Source organism: Geotrypetes seraphini, chromosome 4, assembly GCF_902459505.1.
Source record: "Geotrypetes seraphini chromosome 4, aGeoSer1.1, whole genome shotgun sequence".
NCBI classification, from domain to species: Eukaryota; Metazoa; Chordata; class Amphibia; order Gymnophiona; family Dermophiidae; genus Geotrypetes; species Geotrypetes seraphini.
In genome coordinates this window covers 238662551-238681810 of record NC_047087.1, presented here as the reverse complement: position 1 = coordinate 238681810, position 19260 = coordinate 238662551, and the positions used below count along the sequence as shown (strand labels likewise).

At 42.9% G+C, this 19260-nt stretch overlaps 1 protein-coding gene across 2 annotated transcripts in view; it reads left to right on the top strand.

Moving 5' to 3' along the window:
* The window catches only part of DNA2 (DNA replication helicase/nuclease 2), a 93258-nt gene that overhangs the window by 41130 nt on the left and 32868 nt on the right, over window positions 1-19260 (top strand). For both annotated transcript variants that reach the window (XM_033942266.1, XM_033942267.1), the window contains 3 exons: window positions 1049-1165; window positions 2164-2273; window positions 7742-7851. In XM_033942266.1, coding sequence (XP_033798157.1) covers window positions 1049-1165; window positions 2164-2273; window positions 7742-7851 — 337 coding nt within the window. The remainder of the gene's footprint in view (window positions 1-1048; window positions 1166-2163; window positions 2274-7741; window positions 7852-19260) is intronic.

The following is a 19260-nucleotide window of genomic DNA, read 5'->3' as shown; positions in this document are numbered from 1 at the left end:
TGGTATGTTCTGTATAAACTTGCAGCTTTGAAATATTTGAGAATGAGAAATTTTGCTTGAAACTGGAAACAATCTGAGGCATGGAAGAGGATCCATATGTTGGAAAAGGGGAGACTTGGGGGAGTGGGATTTGAAAGAGTTTAAAGTGGGTGCATTGAATAGGGGTTAACAGACATCTGGATTTATCTGGGCTGTCTAGGTGTCCGGACAGTTTCCTGGATTGGAGGGAGTTATGTCTTGGTTTTGGACTCTCTCTCCAATCCAGCCCCCACCCCGGAGTCTGTTCTGGCTCTCGTGAGTCTCCCCTGTCTCTAGTACCTCTCCGGCGCTGCAATTTAAAACTTCAGGCAGCCTGCAGCTTTAGCAGTGAGATCCTTCTGATATCGGCCTGCCCCAGAAGCCTTTACTCTGCAGCACTTCCTATTCTCGTGTAGGTGGGACGCTGCAGAGTGAAGACTTCTGGGGCAGGCTGACGGCAGAAGGATCACATCACAAATGCTACCGGCTGCCCAAAGTTTTTAAATTGCAACACTGGAGAAGGTACTAGGGACGGGGAAACTCACGAGAACCAGACCAAACTCCGGGGTGGCCCGGGTAGGTGCTGGAGAGAGAGAGAGAGAGAGAGAGATGCTGTGCTGGATGGGGAAACAGTTTAGTGGGAGGCAGGGGCGGGGCAGGGCAGTAGGTGGAACGGAGGCAGGGCAGGGTCAAGAATCTTTTTTGACTTAGAAAATATGGTAACACTAGCATTGAAGGAATCACGTGCACCTATGTTATAGATGATCTGTAACTGTTTTCTGTGTTGTGAGAGTTGATACACTATTGTTATTATATCTAAAAACTCAATAAAGCTTTCATTTAAAAAAAAAAAAATGAGTAGCATAATTGCATTTTTTAAAGTTTTGTTAAGAATGTGTATGTGGGCAGGGGGATGGAAGCCTTAACAATAAAGAAATTAATATGCGCTATATAAGAAGTATGGAAAATATGCGCTTTATATATGAAGTACAGAAAATTCACAGAAAATCATTGCATTTGTGTTGTGCAGAAATTTGGCCAAGCTTCCTGAGGACACTTTATTTATTCTGGACCATGAAGAAGGAATTGGTGGATTAGATGCTCACTTAGGAAACCTTTCCAAACTGATGGAAAACTCTGCTGAAAGGTTTACAAATTACTACTTTATTTTTCAAGTCTTCCTCCAGCTTTTTGGTTCTTTCATAAATTGCAGTAAATGAGGCCGAATAATTCTTTATGTAAAGAAGCCTAGCAATTGAGAATGTTTGATCAAAAAGCTAGAAGTAGAATTTACAATAATTTCAAGAGACATTTCTTGTGCTGAAAACCTTATTGCGAGACAAGTCAGTACAGACTACCACATATTCAGCTTTTTCATACTACAGCCAACTATACTCTCATTTCTCAGTGTTCCTAGTTAAATCTTCCATCTCAAACAAACCAACTAAATTTAAGATATTGTTGTCAGAATTGTTTAACTAGCAAGGGAAAAAGGAGTCTATTATTTGTTTTCAGCAGGGGGGGAGTTGGTGGTTGTTGCACGAGTCTTGAAACAAAAAGAAGCCATTGGCTTTTGGGTTATATTTCAGTAAGCAAAGATATTTATTTATTTATTTGTTAATTTGTATAGCCCGTCCTCCCCAGAAGCTCAGAACGGGTTACAATAAAATAAAATAAAAATAAAAAATTAGGTACTTAGAAATTCCCTATCTGTCCCGAAGGCTCACAATCTAGCTAAAGTACCTGAGAAAACAATTATTAAATAGTAAAGATATAATAATTCAAATAATAAAACTAAAATCCATTAAACATATTCAGATAGGAAAGATAGAGATAGAGACAAGAAATGTACATCCCAACAAGTATTCAGTGAGTAAATTAAATTAAAATTAAATTCTTCTCTTGGTGGTCATGTTTCAGTTTGACTGAAGTGTTCAAACCAGAAGCTCTTTGGAGAGAGAAGGTTAGCTCCTTATCAAAAGTGCTAAAATCATAAACTTTTAAAAGCTGTCTGTATGGAAGATAAAACCAAATCTGTAAAATGTTAAGGGTTCTGCAGAGTAATGCTCCTTTTGAACAAAGACTCTCTAACAATGATCTCTTTTTGTAATCCATTTTTTTCTATTCCTTTTCCTTGTGCACCAGTGAAAAACTGAGAAGTTTAATCATCGACTTCCATAAACCACAGTTTCTGCAGCATTTAAGCTCTGTGCTTCCTCTTGAAGCAAAGGACACGGTTGCTAACATCTTAAAAGGTACTTGGCATTGCTCTTTGTCTTTGTCTATAGCTTCCTTCATTTCTTCATTCTGCTTCTATTTGGAAATTCTTTTACTGTTATTCATAATTAAAGTGGGCCTGTTTTTTGTATAATGGTATCAGACATGATCAGTGAAACCTTCAACCATTTTTTTAAATTATTATTTTAAATCTTAAAAGTGAAATAAAAAATGGATTTATATTAACTAGAGCAGTGGTGCTTAGACTGGTCCTTGTGCTTCTCACCTATCTAGCAAGTTGCAACTTCAAGATTGCTATCATACCAAACCATACCATACAGTTTTTATATCCCGCAAATTTCAGCTAGGAATTTCTAGTGCAATAGGCACTACATTCTTGAATATTTGGGTTGTGTATCTCTGCTTGTGAGACATTCTGTAGAGAGCCTCATTTACATTTTTCTGTTCCGCCTCCCAGGACTCTGGGCTGTCCTCTAATTCTATAACTAACACAGATAGGATGAAGAGATCTCCATATAAGTCATAACCAAAGAAAATATATGATTTCATCAACAGTTCAAGATGGAATTCAATTAATTTTTTATCATTAATTTTTTACAATTTTTATTTATTTATTTATTCGATTTTTTAGCCCGTCCTCCCAAAAGAGCCCAGAACGGGTTACAATGAATATATTGGTGCATTAAAATTATAAGTAAGATAGGTACTTAGAAATTCCCTTACTGTCCCGAAGGCTCACAATCTAACTAAAGTACCAGGAAAAATGACAATTAGAAGAGTAATAAAGAAAGAAAATAGAGATAGAGGAGAAAAATAAGAAAATAAACATACTAATAAGATTACAATGATCTAAAGGAATTTGAAAGGTTAAAAAGAGGGGAGATAAGAATAGATGCAGAGGGAGAACCGTTGAAGCAATAGAATTCTGGGGAAATTTAAATTCAGAGAAGAAAAAATCTCATTGATCAAAAACCTCTCTATTTTAAAATTTTCTATATAGCTTTTATTATAATTTTGAAATAAATATTGCACTTAAAGCAGTAAATTCAAGAAAGTGCAACTTATCTCAGACACGCTGTGTAGTGAAAATCTCCCACTGCCCGAAGAACCAAATGATAGTTCACCCAATTCCCAACGGGACCCATTTCGCTGTTCACACAGGCTTTTTCAAGGGTCAAATATTTATGCAGGGGAAATTGTTTTGTGGAAACTCACTGCACTGACACCAGCGTGCACACCTTTCAATAAAGGTTCATTTAAAAAAAAAAAAAACGCCAATGATATTAAAAACACGCATAGTAAGTCTGTTCTGCTCATATTACAACATTTAACATTTATCACAAAATAAACATGAATCCTGTATAACATATAACGAGGTGGAAGAACAAGCCACCTACCTGGGTGCAACCTGCACCAACAGTGTTGGAGTTCTGGAAGATTCCCCACCAGAGTCTTCAAAGAAGAAGTGGACTTTCCTATCCTTGACTTTGCTGGGCTAAGGATTGAAACAAGATATCCAGAAATACTTACATGTCTGAGACAGCAAGCAAGCTAATTAACATCCGACAGGGTGGATTTAAAGAATGATGTGCCTGTTTGCTAGAAAGATTAAAGTAAGAACCTAATCTTCCCTTCTAGTACAATAGACACATGTTCAAGAATGATGTGCCTATTTACTAGAATGAAGGTTATTGAGGTAAGCACCTAATATTCCTATGCAGATTGCCCTGCTTTCAGAAATTATGCAAATATACTGCTGAAGAAAACCTTACAGTAATCAGCTCTTGAAGGTGGCTGCATAGGCTTCAGACTAGAGGTTGACCAAACTTCTGTCACTTCAAATGCAAATTAGCTATTGTAAAAAACAAACAAACAAACACCGTAGCTTTTAGTTTTTCATTAGATGAGATCCATGTGTGCAGAGGCTATTTTGCTTCAAGGTAAAATATGATCTTTCGTTATTTAAATAATTATACATATACTAGCTTTGATTCTATTTGAGTGATTCTAAAGAATTTCCAGGCTCTGTTAGTTATGATGAAGAAAGCAGCATTTTAATCAACTTTGTGACATGTAGAAAGTAGATTTTATGAGAGAGGAACCTGTAGTAATTGTTTTCAAGCACAAGTACTGGTGAGATTATAGTATTTGGTAGGGAAATAATATTACAATGAAATGAAGTTTATATATTAGAAAATAATTTGAGAAATGTATTGCTATTGATTTGTAATTTTTCAGAGCATATAAACATCATTCAAGTTTCCAAGTTACAAGCTTAGATTTGACTTAGGGCTCCTTTTATGAAGGTGCGCTAGCAGTTTTATCGCACGCACCGGATTAGCACACGCTAGCCAAAAATCTACTGCCTGCTCAAAAGGAGGCGGTAGCGGCTAGCGCACGCAGCAATTTAGCGCACGCTATTCCGCGTGTTAAGCCCCTAGCGCACCTTCGTAAAAGGAGCCCTTAGTTTTTCCTGGGTGGTATATTATCCAAGCAGTTTATAATCATAATATGCTCAAAATACAGACAAGAATTGCAATTGCATAAGAGAAAGAAAAGAGGAAAATAGGTTAGAAAGTGTTAAGTTAAGAAATGACTGACGCCATCTAGAGAGGCATCCAGGTCCATCTCAGGAAGTGAGGTACCCCTAAAGCAGGGGTGTCAAACTCAATCACATAAGGGGCCGAAATCTTAAAAAAAGACTAAGTCGCGGACCAAATTTTTAATTAAGATATTTAGGGGTCCTTTTATTAAGGTATGCTAACTGATTTAGTGCACGCTAAATGTGTACCTAAATAAAGGACCCCCATAAATATAGGATTACAACGTCTCCAACCCCACACTGGCTCTGTGGTGTAAACAAAATAAATATTGTAATCACAAAACAGAAAATAAAATTATTTTTTTCTACCTTTTGTTGGTCCCAGGTTCTGGTTGTCTTCTGATAACTTGATTGCCAGGATCTCCTACTCATTTGTCATTTTCTTCTTTCTCCATGCTAACCATCCATCTTTCATTTCTATCCTCCCCTTCCATTTCCCTTCCCTCCCCCGGAGGTCTGGCATCTTTCCTTTTTTGTGTGTCCATATTTGCAGCTGCAGCAATGGACCCCTCCATCCCAGATCCACCATCTGTCCGTTTCTCAACTACCCATTCATCTAGCATCTCTCCTTCCTTCCCCACCACCCCAGGGTCCACCATCTCTCCATTTCTCTTCTCAACTACCCTCCTATCCAGTATCTATCCCCCTCCACACCATCCCTTGTATCCAACTTCTCTCTCTTTCTGTTCCTTCCCTCCCTCCCTCCCTCCATCCCATTGCTCACCATCTCTTTCTCTCTCCTCTGTTTTATTTCTTTCCCACTCCACCCCAATCTCCCTCCAAGCAAACATATTCCCTTTCTTATTAGCCTCTCTTTTTATCCCTCCCTTCCTTAGTTCAGCATTTCCTCTCTTGTCCCTCTTCATTGAGCATCTTCCTCTTTCCTCCCTGCTTTTCCCTCCCACATGTCCAGTATCCACTCTGTGTCCTTACTCCCTCTCTCCATGCTTATGATCTCCCTTTGTCATTCTTCACCCACCCCTGATCTAGCATTTTCTTGGTCCCCCTGTTCCCTGCAGTATCCATTATCCCCATTTGTGTCCCTAAATGTCTGTATCCTTATTCTCCCCTCACTCCTCAGTCCGGCACATACACGTCAGGACCCCTCCTTCTCTCCCTCTGGGCACTTCTACACCAGGGCCCACCCCTGTCCCAAAGGCCTGCATGTTTTCCCCCCTTCTTCCCGGTCTCACCTTCATATTTGGCCTGCCGTTCCTACCCTCCCTCCATCCCAGCTTCCTGGTCTCCTCTGACCAGCTGGCAACGGCTGCTGCTGCTGCTCTTCATGCCTGGTCTCCTCTTCAGAGCAGCCTGCTGAGAATCGCTGGCCTGCTTTGGCGAATCTCGCAGGCCTCTGTCGACCTTGGTAGCACGTTCCCTCTGACGCGATCCCGCCCCTTCTCTGACGTACGGGATCGCATCAGAGGGAATGTGCTACCGAGGTTGACAATGGCCTGCGAGGTTCGCTACAGCCGGCCAGCGATCCTCAGCAGGCTGCTTTGAAGAGGAGATCAAATGAAGGCAGATGCAAGTGAATATAAAGTTGAAAATGTCTGGTGGGCCAAATTTTAACTCACTGCGGCCAGATTTGGCCTGCTGGCCAGAGTTTGACACGTCTGCCCTAAAGACTATATGAGGCTCATTTTCAAAAAATCTAGATGTCCAAAAGAAGGCATAAATTGGCACTTGGGCATCTTACTAGTCAAAACGTCCAAGTAGGCATTTTTGAAACTAACTTTAGATGTTTTTCTGGTCATTTTGTCTCCAGTGTGTGTAAATCTTAAGGAGACGTGTTAGTTGTGTTTTGGATGGGCTTAGTATTTGGACGTTTTACGTTAGTCAAACATATTTTACAAAACGTCCAGGGCAGAAGTTGGACATTTTGGGCTAGACCTGTTTTTAAAACTAATAAGGGCCAAAAAGGTACCCAAACTGACCAGATGACCACTGAACGGATGAAAATATGCCCCCCCCCCTAAGATATCTGCTTGAAACAATACATATCTGTCTCTATGACAGCTGCAGATACTATGGCCTGTCCTAGTAGAGTTGCAAGCAGGTCTCTGGAGTAGCCTGGTAAACAGTGCCGTGGACTACAGAGAAGGGGAGCCAGGCCCATATGTCACCCTAACTAGTACACTTGTGGTGGAAAGTATGAGCCCACCAAAAGCCTACTATACTGCCAAATAGGTGACACCTGCAGGCATAAGGGTTATTGAGGTGGTACACAGGTGGGTACAATAGGTTTTTAAGGGCTCACCATATAATGTATGGGGGTTAAGGTGAGATATGTACCTGGCACACTTAATGTAAAGTTCACAGCAATGCTTTCTACAGTACCTACTGGCAGCCTGAAGACCAAGTTTGTCCCATGAACCTGTGAGACAGAGTTCTTCTCTATTTGTCCCAGCTGCACTCCTAAGCTGAAGCAGACAGAAACATGGCAAAGTGAGTAAGGCTTTTATAGCCTATGGGAAAAATCAGGGAGGTGGGACTCCAAAAGTGAAATTTGAAGGCTTCTGCAGTCAGAGCCAAGGTCCCCACCTCTAAAACCCTTTTCCCTGCATTTTTTGTGCTTTAGGGGAGTTTCCATGGGCCATTTTTGGTATGATTTTGCTAGTGGTGGCCATCTTGGATTTTAAATGATTTTTTTTTTTTTTTTAAAGCCTCCACCTACCTTAAAATCCTCTTGGTAGGGAGTTTATGCAGAAATGGGAATTTAGGCCTCCCCATTTTCAGCTTACAGGTCTAGCCTTCCCCACCCTCAAAGTAAAGGAGGAAGGTGCTCATACAGATTTAGGAGAAGGAGATGCTGATACTGGTGAAACAGTTATTTTTAGAAATTATGCATTAACCATTGTGTTCCTCTTGCTTTGTGTATAGGTTTAAATAAGCCTCAGAAGCAGGCAATGAAACGGGTACTGCTTTCAAAGGATTACACACTGATTGTGGGCATGCCTGGAACAGGGAAAACCACCACCATATGTAATCTGGTAAGGCTCTTGCAACTAGAAAATATTTGAGGTAGCAATATATTTTTTTTCTGTGTGATACTAGGTATCTAATATACTATTACATGATAAAGAAAGCATGATATACTCCTGTTTCCTGTACATCCTTACCAGACTAGTCTGGACGAGTGGTTATGTTCTGCCAGTAATGGAGTCAGCATAAAGCATGCCAAGGAGTGGAATGAATGTGCATGACAAATTCCCTCTCTGTCTCCCCACCCCACCCCACTTTTTCACTCCCTCATCAAACTTAAATTGAATACCTTAGCTGGTAGAGATTCCCAAGTTCTGCTAGCTGAAGACATTGTCAGCCCGCCAAAACTCTGGGCTGTCAAAACACAATGGCATTATTGTGTAGCCCCACCCAGCAATGGTGCACCATTGATGTAGCTAGTAGGGATCCCCAAACCCCATTGATCGAAGACAACCTCAGTCTGCTGAACCCCTTGGCTTTCGGAACACTGTGGTAGTCAGCAGCAGTGGCTTCTGCCGCTGACTCCAGCACCTTGTGCGTGCCCAGTTTTTGCATATGAAACAAGCATGTGCAAAAACTAAGCTTATGTGGGATGGTGGTGTAAGTGACAACTGTTGACTGCTGCGGTATTCTGACTGCCTGGCAGTTTGGTGTGCTGGCTAACCTCATTTTACAGGCGGTACGTTCCTGGGAATTGAAGAGGCTCAGACATCGGAAACACCCAAGCTGGACCCCATTTTGAAAGCCATTTGGAAGTAGTCAAATGTCTATATTTCCCCCAATCCATTCAGAAGAGTGTGGAAATGAAATGAGAAACCACACACAACCACACCCTCAACAGTATCACAGCATACATATACTCATGACGAGCATTACTTTGTTTTCCAAGAAAAATATGCAATAATGCTGGCGATGTTCACACACCAGAGATCCAGCACCTAGGCCAACTTTCTAAACCAAAAACTCCCATGAGATAGGAAAAAGCCTCAGAACCCCTCCTCCACCAGCAAATAATGCAACTAAAAATGGAGAACTACACTGAGGTAAAGTTACTTCATCTTAAAAAACCTCCTCAAGTGATTATTTAAACAAGAAAAAAGGCCTTGTGCAATGCAGAGCTTCTGGTGTAGAACAAGTCACCACAGAATAATACAAAGATGGAGAAGTACTTATCTAAGGTTTAATCCACCGCACACCGACGATGGCCAGCGTTTCACTAAATTCTAGCTGCCTCAGGATGTGAAGGTGTTGGTTCTTCCCTTGGAAGGATATATAAATACATACTTCTCTCTCCTTCCAAATTGAATTCCGTAGCTATAACAGCATAGTATAGTCTTTGATGCTGTCATATGCTTCTCCAGAAAACTCCATATCTCATCATGGCTGCTCCTCAAACATAGAGCGCGGGACACCCCACCCTTCTAAATAATCCTCTCTTTAAGTCTGTAAGCTGTCAATCAATAGCAAAGCTAATCACCTCACAGTTCACAAAATACCGTAGAACATAAACCAGATGCATATGAGAGGGGCAAATATTAACAAATCACAACTCACAGGAGAGAAATTATTTTATTAATATGTTAAAATCAAATGATACCACTCAGTGAAGGAATTAAGAGCCCCAGGCTCCTCAGTATTTAAAGTATGGATCCAGAATAATTCTGTTTGTAAAAGTAACTGTCTCCTGTTCATACGGTTCTCATGTATATAATCTGTTGCACAGCATCTCAGGTTTTTAAACACGTGATCATATTCAAGACAATGGGACACAATTGGGGCTTGTAATTTATTCATGTTAAGACAGCTCTTATGTTCTGTAATATGTGACTTTAGGGGACGTGAAGTCTGCCCCACATAGATCTTAAGACAAGGACAAATAAGTAGATTTACCACATGACTAGTGAGACATGTTGTCTTATAAAGTACAAAAATTTCTCTCCCTTTAGAGGGATGATGGAAACTGTTATTAATGTCAATTGTTATGTCACAGATCTGACAGGTATTACACCTGGAATGACTCCCCAAAGCTTGTGCCTGGTGGTGTTGTGCTCAGTGTTGTTGAGAATAAACATCAGAGGCTTGAACCCAGTGTTGTTGAGGATAAGCATCAGAAGGGCTTAATAGCTCTTTAAAGTTCCTTTGACGGGAAAATGCTAACCTCAAAGTGGAATTCTCGAATGCAGGATCTGTATTGATTATGCTCCAATGTTGGCGTATAGAATGCACTACTTTCTTCATAGCTGGAGAATATTGTAACATGTGTAATTGCCTGTGTGTCTACAGAACAGTCACTTGGGATAAATAAGTCCCGATTAGTGTGCTTAGCTGTTTTATAAGCTTTCTTGATAACTCAAGATGAATAACCTCTCTCCTGTAACCGATGAGAAAGGCTTGAACTCTGCTGTTTGAAATCAAACAAATCCGAGCAAATGCATCTATACCTAAGAAATTGTGATGTAGTAAGTATTAGAGGGTGATTGCTAGAAAAATCCAGAAATGTGTTTCTATCACACTTGTGTTGTTGTTACTGTTTCATTTGTGTTGTTGGTACTAGTAATGGAATGAGGAGCACCAGATTTTTTTTTTTGTAGGTAGCCAGAGTTATGACCAAGCTCTACCCCCTCAAGCAGGAGGCTCAGCTGAGGCTACTGAAGGTGAAAGGATCACAAGGTGGAGGTGTTGCTGAACCAGGGCTTTGAAACTTGTTGCCTTGGACTTTGGATGGAAACTTACTTACGTATTTACTTATCCTAATTCGACACTTACTAGGGAGGGATCTAATACCAATATACATAGTATAGATTTTATAGGTTACAATTTGCCACAGTTACAGAGTAAGGTTTGTCAAAATAAGTTTTATCCTAATTTGACACTACCAATATACATAGTTTACAGAATAAATTTGACATAGTTACAGGATTTATCAGTATAAATTTTTTCTTATGTGACATATATCAAGGATCCAAGTACCAATATACATTAATATTTCTTTGTAATCTATCGGCCTTAGGCAGGGTAGTTAGGTGAAGAGGTATGTTTTTATTGCTTTTCTAAAGTTCAATCCTTTAAGACTGTGTTTCTCAACTTGGTCCTGGAGTACCCTCTTGCCAGTCAGGTTTTCAGGATAACCACATTGAATTTGCATAAACTTGATTTGCATACACTGCCTACATTATATGCAAATGTCTTTCATGCATATTCATTGTGGATATCTTGAAAACCTGGCAATGGGGTACTCCAGGACTGAGTTGAGAAGCACTGCTTTAAGGGATCTGATCTTTGGGGGCAGTGGCTCAGTATGAAGTGGGAGTAGGAATGTTGTTTGGCGGTTTGCAGTTAAAGGGCATGAACAGGGAGACGTTTTGAGTCATATTTCATCCTGGGAGTGGAGGTATTTGTTCAGCATGTATGGAGGAAGCTTAGTCATCATGTAGCCTAGAGCCTTATTGTGCAAGGTTTTGAACACTAGCATCAGGCCCTTTGGCTATGGACAGCCAGTGAGCCAAAATAGAACATGAGAGACAGGGTCACGGGCAATGTTCCCTCTAATTTTTCATAGGCTGTGTGTGCAAAAAATTTCATCTGTGCACATTTTAAAGAAAAACTAAATTTGTGTGTGCTATAAAAATGATTGCCAGAGGGCTCGGAGTTCAGTTATGGGCATTTATGGGCAGGTCTTTGAGTTTAGTATGAATTAATGAAAACACAATGTAATTTTAGTTACACTTTATGTTAGTTACACTTTATGTAACATAAAGTCTCATTTCAATAAACATAAATTATGTTTCATTGAAATGTTTCATTGAGCGCTACCTATAAATAAGGTATCATTGTACTTTTTTACTTAAAATTTAGAAAATAACAGCAATTTAATTTTCAAAGTTTTTCCCTGTGATCTTTCATATTTATCCAGTCCGAATAAATTCTGTCAAGATCTGTTGAGCCTTCATCTTGAAGGTGACTCTTAACACGCATCAGCATTTCCAAATGCTCTAAATGTAAACAATTCCTTTGTTTAGTGTTCAAATTGTTCATTAGACTAAAATCACGCTCACAATCTGAACTAGATGCTAAGAATGTGGCACCAATGTCCATCAATTTTGCTAAATTTGCAAATTGATCATTCTGAAATGCAAATTTCATCATATCTGGAAAGCTGTTTATCAGATTACTTTTGATTTTTTCTGCAACAAGGAATTTTAAGTCATTGTATTGCTGAATAATAACACTTTCCTCTGGAAGAAATTGTTTATACTTTAAACGAAGAGATCTGATATGTCCATTTCCGAAGTCAAAGTCGAATTGTGATATTGCTGTACAGTCAAAAGCAGACCATTCCTCAACTTCATTTTCAGGAAATCTTTCACCCAGATGCAAACATAGGATGTTGATGAAGGTTAATATGGAATTAGTATCCACTGAAACTTTTTCTCCAGACCTCATCCTGTTGTCAAGAAGACTGTTAACTTTCACTCCACTTAACCTTGTCGCCTAAGTATTGCATTCGAAGTTTGTTCAATTTACCCTGTGCAAGATGATAAGCTTCCAATGGTGTCAAACCACGTTTTTGAAATGCCATGGTTAAGGAAGCCAGTTCTGATAAGACATCATTCAAAACTTTAAGTGTAATATGAAATTGTTCACTGTTCAGCTTCTTATAGCAGTACTTTGCAATAGGATCATTATCTTTTGTCTTCTTCAAAATATTTTAACAGGGGATCATAATTTCGAATAATTGCTTTAAGTGCAAAGTGTCTAGATAACCAGTGCACTTCATTCAGATGTCTGAAAGCAATTGATTCACATTCAGATGCATCTGCTATTTCTTGAAATGTGCATCGTTTAGTAGAAGACTGACAGAACACTGTACACAATTCTCATTACAGTTTCTATTTCTTTCATCAATTTTACTTCTTTCCATGAATCTGAAAGTCCCAAATCTTCCTGATGTGCAACACAATGTTGCTGCACTAAATGAGGAATGTCTTTTCTCAGCTGTGCTGCAATACCATCTATTTTGCCCAACATAACAGAGGCACCATCAGAGGTGAACATAACCATTTTATTCAGGTCAAGTTCATGTTTCCTATAGAATTCCCTAATTGCGGCATCAAATAGATGGTAGATCCAAGATAGCCGCAACTCATTAACTGCTGCTCAGACGCCTGGAATCTTGCTCTTACCTGCGATAAGAAATGCCGAAAAGGAGGGGGAAAAGTGCTGGTGCTGCCTCCCGACGCTTAGTACCCCCGTCGGCTACAATTGATGAACTTCTACGGCGATTGCAACGGGAACAAGGATCGCCAGGGACATCACCGCTGGAGAGTATCGCAGCGACGAGTTCCCTAGGGCCCGACATCTCTTTGAGTCCCGACGAACGGATGCCACCCCACCAGCCACAACCACAGGCAGCCAGCTCACCACGAGAGTCGAGTGTATCCGGTCAGGAAGTTCACTCCTCTCAAGAGGCAAGCATGCAGGAGGGCTTGTTGAATGGGACACCTTTGCCTGTAACCGGGACACCAAGTGCTGGAGGAGGACAAGGCTTCACGGAGGTAAATCAGATCCAAGAACAGACTCTAATTACACAACTACAATCATTTTCAGTGGTAAAACCCCCACAAGTCACATTAGAAGTTAATTTGGGGAACACTTTAAATCCTCAAATAAAAAACTTGGACACAGAAATAAAAGTTCAGAAAGAAGAAATTAATACCTTAAAACAAGATGTATCTTTATTAAAGCAGGAAACCAATAAAGAATTAATAACTGTTAAACAAAATCAAGACCTACTGGTTAAAGATAATATAATCATGAGGAGGAAATTAGAAGCTTTGGAGAACAATACTCGGGCTAATAACCTGCGGATTGTAAATTTTCCTAAGATTTTATCAGTTTCCCCTCGAGATATGATAAAGCGATATTTTATAGAGATTCTCAAGATACCTGAAAATTCTCTACCTCCCCTTACAAGGGCTTATTATCTTCCTGTTAAAGCACAAACTCTTCAAAAAGAAAAAGATGAAGGACCTCAGGAACATCCATTGGATATTTCCGCTATATTGGAACAATCGGACAGAGAAGTGGCTACGCCAGCCACTTTTCTGCTGACTGTGGCTTTGGCTCCAGACAAGGACTGGATCCTGAATCTTTACTTCAAGAATAGATCCAAGGATTTCCTGGGTCTCCATATTCAAATTTTTCCAGATGTCTCAAGAGAGACTCAAAAAAGAAGAAGAGAATTCCTAAATTTGAAGCCTGGAGTGACTCAAATTGGGGGATTTTTCTTTTTAAGATACCCATGTAAATGTGTTATTAGATATGGTTCATTGAAATATGTATTTGTAGATCCTTCTCATTTGATAAGATTTATCTCAATGAAACGCCTTGAGAATGAAGTAACAACAGCTCCTATTGGAAATTAGTTCTCGTTATTAGTAGTAGTTAAAGTGCTTCTTTATATTCGTTTGCATTTAATTAAGATACTCTTTAAATTTTGGATCTAGTTTAATTTAGAGGACTTGTGTGTGATCAGGGAAGCTGTATTTTCTTTTCCTATTATAATTTGAGTGAATTATTTTTCAGATTTGAAAACTAATTTTAACAGAGATGTCTTGATCATACTTTTCTGTACAAGATGTTTATGCTTGGAATTTTTATAAAATTGCATAAATAAAAAATAAAAAAAAGAATTCCCTAATTGCTGTTACTATTGATGTAGCATCACCTGCTTCCAACTGTAGCATCCCACCAAATGATGTCCTATACTCATTTGAATTGACTGGCCGATACTTAAAGTAGAGTATTAAGTACTTGACAGAAATGTCTGTGCTTTCATCAACATATGATACGTTGCTAATTTAATGTCTGCCATACGATCATCTTGCACGATGCCATTGATAATTCCAAGAAATTCAAACGCATAGTTTTTGCTTCTCCAGCTATCAGGTATACTAACATACTTCGCCATGTGCTCATTGATATCTTGAACAGAGAGCATTGAGATATTCATCTTAATGGCCAGCACAACACTGTCGACAAGAACCTTAATTTCATCAGGACTAGAACGCTTCCTTTCATTACTAATTTGCCTGTTTTCTTTTTTGGTTGGGTTTTCAAGCAACATGTTTACCAGTCCCCCTCTTAAATTCTGATTTTTACTTCTGAGTTTCCTAATACTGTCGGTATGAGATTTACTTGATAGATGGCGTTTCAGAAAGTCCAGTTTCCAAACATCATCCCATATTTTTCCAGTAAAGAATTTTCCAGTTGCTTTGGCATCTTGACAATAACACACAACTCCATCGTCTTCGCCATAGGTAAATATTTCACACAGTCGAACACGCATTGTATTTCGAGATTCCGGTGTCTCCGTTTCAACAATTTCTTCAAGCCATTCAGACCTAAAAGCTGTTGCAGCTCTCTTGCGTTTTACACTTTTCACCATTCGCGGTTTAGACATTTTAAGAGTTATATCTGGTTGCAATTTAATAAACGAATGCAGTTATTACATTACATTCCATTCCATTAGTGACTTCTATTCCGCCTGTACCTTGCGGTTCTAAGCGGATTACATTGGAAGATAACTGGACATTTCCAGGAAGTTACATTACATTGGAAGATAGTTGGTTTCAAGTTACATAGTGAGGTTTCTGGTTATATTTTGTGACATAGAGAAGAAGTTACCAGTGGGATGGGTTTCAAGTTGTATTTAGTGACGTAGAGAGGAAGTTACCAGATGGGTGGGTAGTACGCGGGAAATTTGCAGAGGGTATAGGAGGAGGGGGAGGTTAGGTTAACTGAATATGTTTTTTGAATAGTAGTGTTTTTATTTCTTTTCGGAATGCTTTAAAGTGATCTGTCCTTGCCTAAAGCAGGGGTCCCCAATCTGCTTCCCTTCCCACTGCCCTCCCCCAAGCCACCGCAATCGGGGAACAGGCCAGCGCCCGAGGTCTTAGTTCTCCCTGCATATCTTCCCCAGCTCAGAACCGACCAATTCTCGCCACCCGACTTCAATTCTAACGTCGGGGAGGAAGTTCCGGGCCAGCCAATCGCTGCCTGGGCTGGCCTGGAAGTTCCTCCCCGACGTTAGAATTGAAGTTAAAATTGACGTCGGGTGGCTTGAATTGGTCGGCCCCGCGCTGGGGAAGATAAGCAGGGAGAGTTAAGACCTCGGCGCTGGCCTGTTCCCCGATTGCAGCAGTGGCAGCCTGTTACCTGATTGCGGTGGTGGTGGCCTGTTCCCCAATGGTGGTGGCTTGGGGGAGGGCAGGGAGAAGTAAAGAAAGAAAGGGGGGACAGGGAGACAGAAAGAAAGAAGGGAAACGGGACACAGACAGAAAGGGGCATGGAAAGAGAAAGACAGAAAGAAAGAAAGGGCATGGAGAAAAAAAAAAAGAAAGAAAGGGGGCATGGAGAGAGAGAGAAAGAAAGAAGAGGGCAGGGTGAAAGAAATAAAAAGTTGGGGGAGGGATGGAGACAGATGCCAGACCAGGGGAAAGGAAGGAAGGAGGGAGGGAGGGAGAGAAAGGAAAGAAAGAGATGTCAGACCATGGAAATAGGGACAGAAGAGAGAGATAGAAGGGAAGGTAAGACATGGAAACGTAGATTTTGAAAAGAAAGCAGAAAAATTGAATATTAAGTTAATGCCAAAGATGGATGCAAGGCAGAAAGTGAAGACGGAGAGAAAACCAGTCAAAGGACAAGAAGATCCTGGAAACATAGTTACCGTATTTTCGCGGATATAACGCGCACCATTGTAAAACGCGCACAGGGGTATAGCGCGCAGAAATCACGATGATATGTACAAAAACTTTTCTATACCGCGCTCAGGCATATAACGCGCATGCTGCCCGACTCTCCTCTGGCCACCCCGACTCTCCTTTCGCTCTCCCCGACTCTCCTCTGGCCACCCCGATTCTCCTTTCGCCCTCCCCGACTCTCATCTGGTTGCCCCGACTCACCCTGACTTTCGGTGCACTGCCCCGACTCTCCTTTGGTTGCCCCGACTCACCCCGACTTTCGGTGCACTGCCCCGACTCTCCTCTGGTTGCCCCGACTCACCGTTCACCCGCCCCTGACTTTCGGTGCACTGCCCCGCCTCTCCGTGCCTGTCCCCCTTGAAGTCCTGTCCCCCCTTGAAGGTCTGCCTGTCCCCCCTTGAAGGTCTGCCTGTCCCCCCTTGAAGTCCTGTCCCCATCCTGAAAGCCTGATGCCCCCCCTCGACGTCCGATTCTTCTCCCCCCCCGGCAGGACCACTCGCACCCCCACCCCGAAGGACCGCCGACTCCCCGACAATATCGGGCCAGGAGGGAGCCCAAATCCTCCTGGCCACGGCGACCCCCTAACCCCACCCCGCACTACATTACGGGCAGGAGGGATCCCAGGCCCTCCTGCCCTCGACGCAACCCCCCCCCCCCCAACGCCCGCCCCCCCCCCAAGAACCTCCGCCCGTCCCCCAGCCGACCCGCGACCCCCCTGGCCGACCCCCACGACACCCCCACCCGCCTTCCCCGTACTTTGTGTAGTTGGGCCAGAAGGGAGCCCAAACCCTCCTGGCCACGGCGACCCCCTAACCCCACCCCGCACTACATTACGGGCAGGAGGGATCCCAGGCCCTCCTGCCCTCGACGCAAACCCCCCTCCCTCCAACGACCGCCCCCCCCCAAGAACCTCCGACCGACCCGCGACCCCCCTGGCCGACCCCCCCACCCCCCTTCCCCGTACCTTTGGAAGTTGGCCGGACAGACGGGAGCCAAACCCGCCTGTCCGGCAGGCAGCCAACGAAGGAATGAGGCCAGATTGGCCCATCCGTCCTAAAGCTCCGCCTACTGGTGGGGCCTAAGGCGCGTGGGCCAATCAGAATAGGCCCTGGAGCCTTAGGTCCCACCTGGGGGCGCGGCCTGAGGCACATGGGCCAAACCCGACCATGTGTCTCAGGCCGCGCCCCCAGGTGGGACCTAAGGCTCCAGGGCCTATTCTGATTGGCCCACGCGCCTTAGGCCCCACCAGTAGGCGGAGCTTTAGGACGGATGGGCCAATCCGGCCTCATTCCTTCGTTGGCTGCCTGCCGGACAGGCGGGTTTGGCTCCCGTCTGTCCGGCCAACTTCCAAAGGTACGGGGAAGGGGGGTGGGGGGGTCGGCCAGGGGGGTCGCGGGTCGGTCGGAGGTTCTTGGGGGGGGGCGGTCGTTGGAGGGAGGGGGGTTTGCGTCGAGGGCAGGAGGGCCTGGGATCCCTCCTGCCCGTAATGTAGTGCGGGGTGGGGTTAGGGGGTCGCCGTGGCCAGGAGGGTTTGGGCTCCCTTCTGGCCCAACTACACAAAGTACGGGGAAGGCGGGTGGGGGTGTCGTGGGGGTCGGCCAGGGGGGTCGCGGGTCGGCTGGGGGACGGGCGGAGGTTCTTGGGGGTGGGGCGGTCGTTGGGGGGAGGGGGTTTGCGTCGAGGGCAGGAGGGCCTGGGATCCCTCCTGCCCGTAATGTAGTGCGGGGTGGGGTTAGGGGGTCGCCGTGGCCAGGAGGGTTTGGGCTCCCTCCTGGCCCGATATTGTTGGGGAGTCGGCAGTCCTTCGGGGTGAGGGTGCGAGTGGTCCTGCCGGGGGGGGGGATGTATCGGACGTCGGGGAGTCGGCCGGGCAAGAGGGCTTGGGCTCCCTCTTGCTCCGATCGTGGATGCGGGTGCGGGTGGGAGCGCGTGCGAGCGGTCGTTCGGGGTGGGGGTGCGAGCGGTCCTGCTGGGGGGGTGAATCGGGCGTCGGGCGGGGTGGGAACTATGTTTAAAAACTTTTGTATACCGCGCTCAGGCATATAACGCGCGAGGGGTATGCGCGGTACGTAAAATCACGTATAACGCGCGCGTTATATCCGCGAAAATACGGTAAATGCACAGAAAAATAAAGTGACCAGACAACAAAGGTAGGGAAAATTATTTTATTTTCAATATAGTGATTGAAATGTATCAGTTTTGAGAAAGGAAAGATATTAAACTTTAAATGTGAGGGCTGCAGAAAAAATAGGGTACTTGGAGGGCCGCAGAAAAAATAGTTAATGACAATTTTGCATAAGGTAAAACTCTTTATAGTTTATAAATCTTTCCTTTAACTATTAAAGGAAAGATTTATAAACTATAAAGAGTTTTACCTCATGCAAAGTTATTATTTCTTTAATAAGACATAAACTATTTTTTCTGCGGCCCTCCAAGTACTTACAAAATGTGGCCCCACTAAGGGTTTGAGTTTGAGGCCACTGCTTTAAAGTCTGTTGTTGTGGTCAATAAGTTGGATACGGAGGGGTCAAGTTTTGCTGCTTTCGTCGCTAGGATGCTGTCGTACAGTTTTTTGCGTTGAGTACCTTTGAGTGGTGGGTAGGAGAATGGGGTGTGGGTTCTCCTAATTCTGGGTGAAAGGTTTCGATTTAGGCG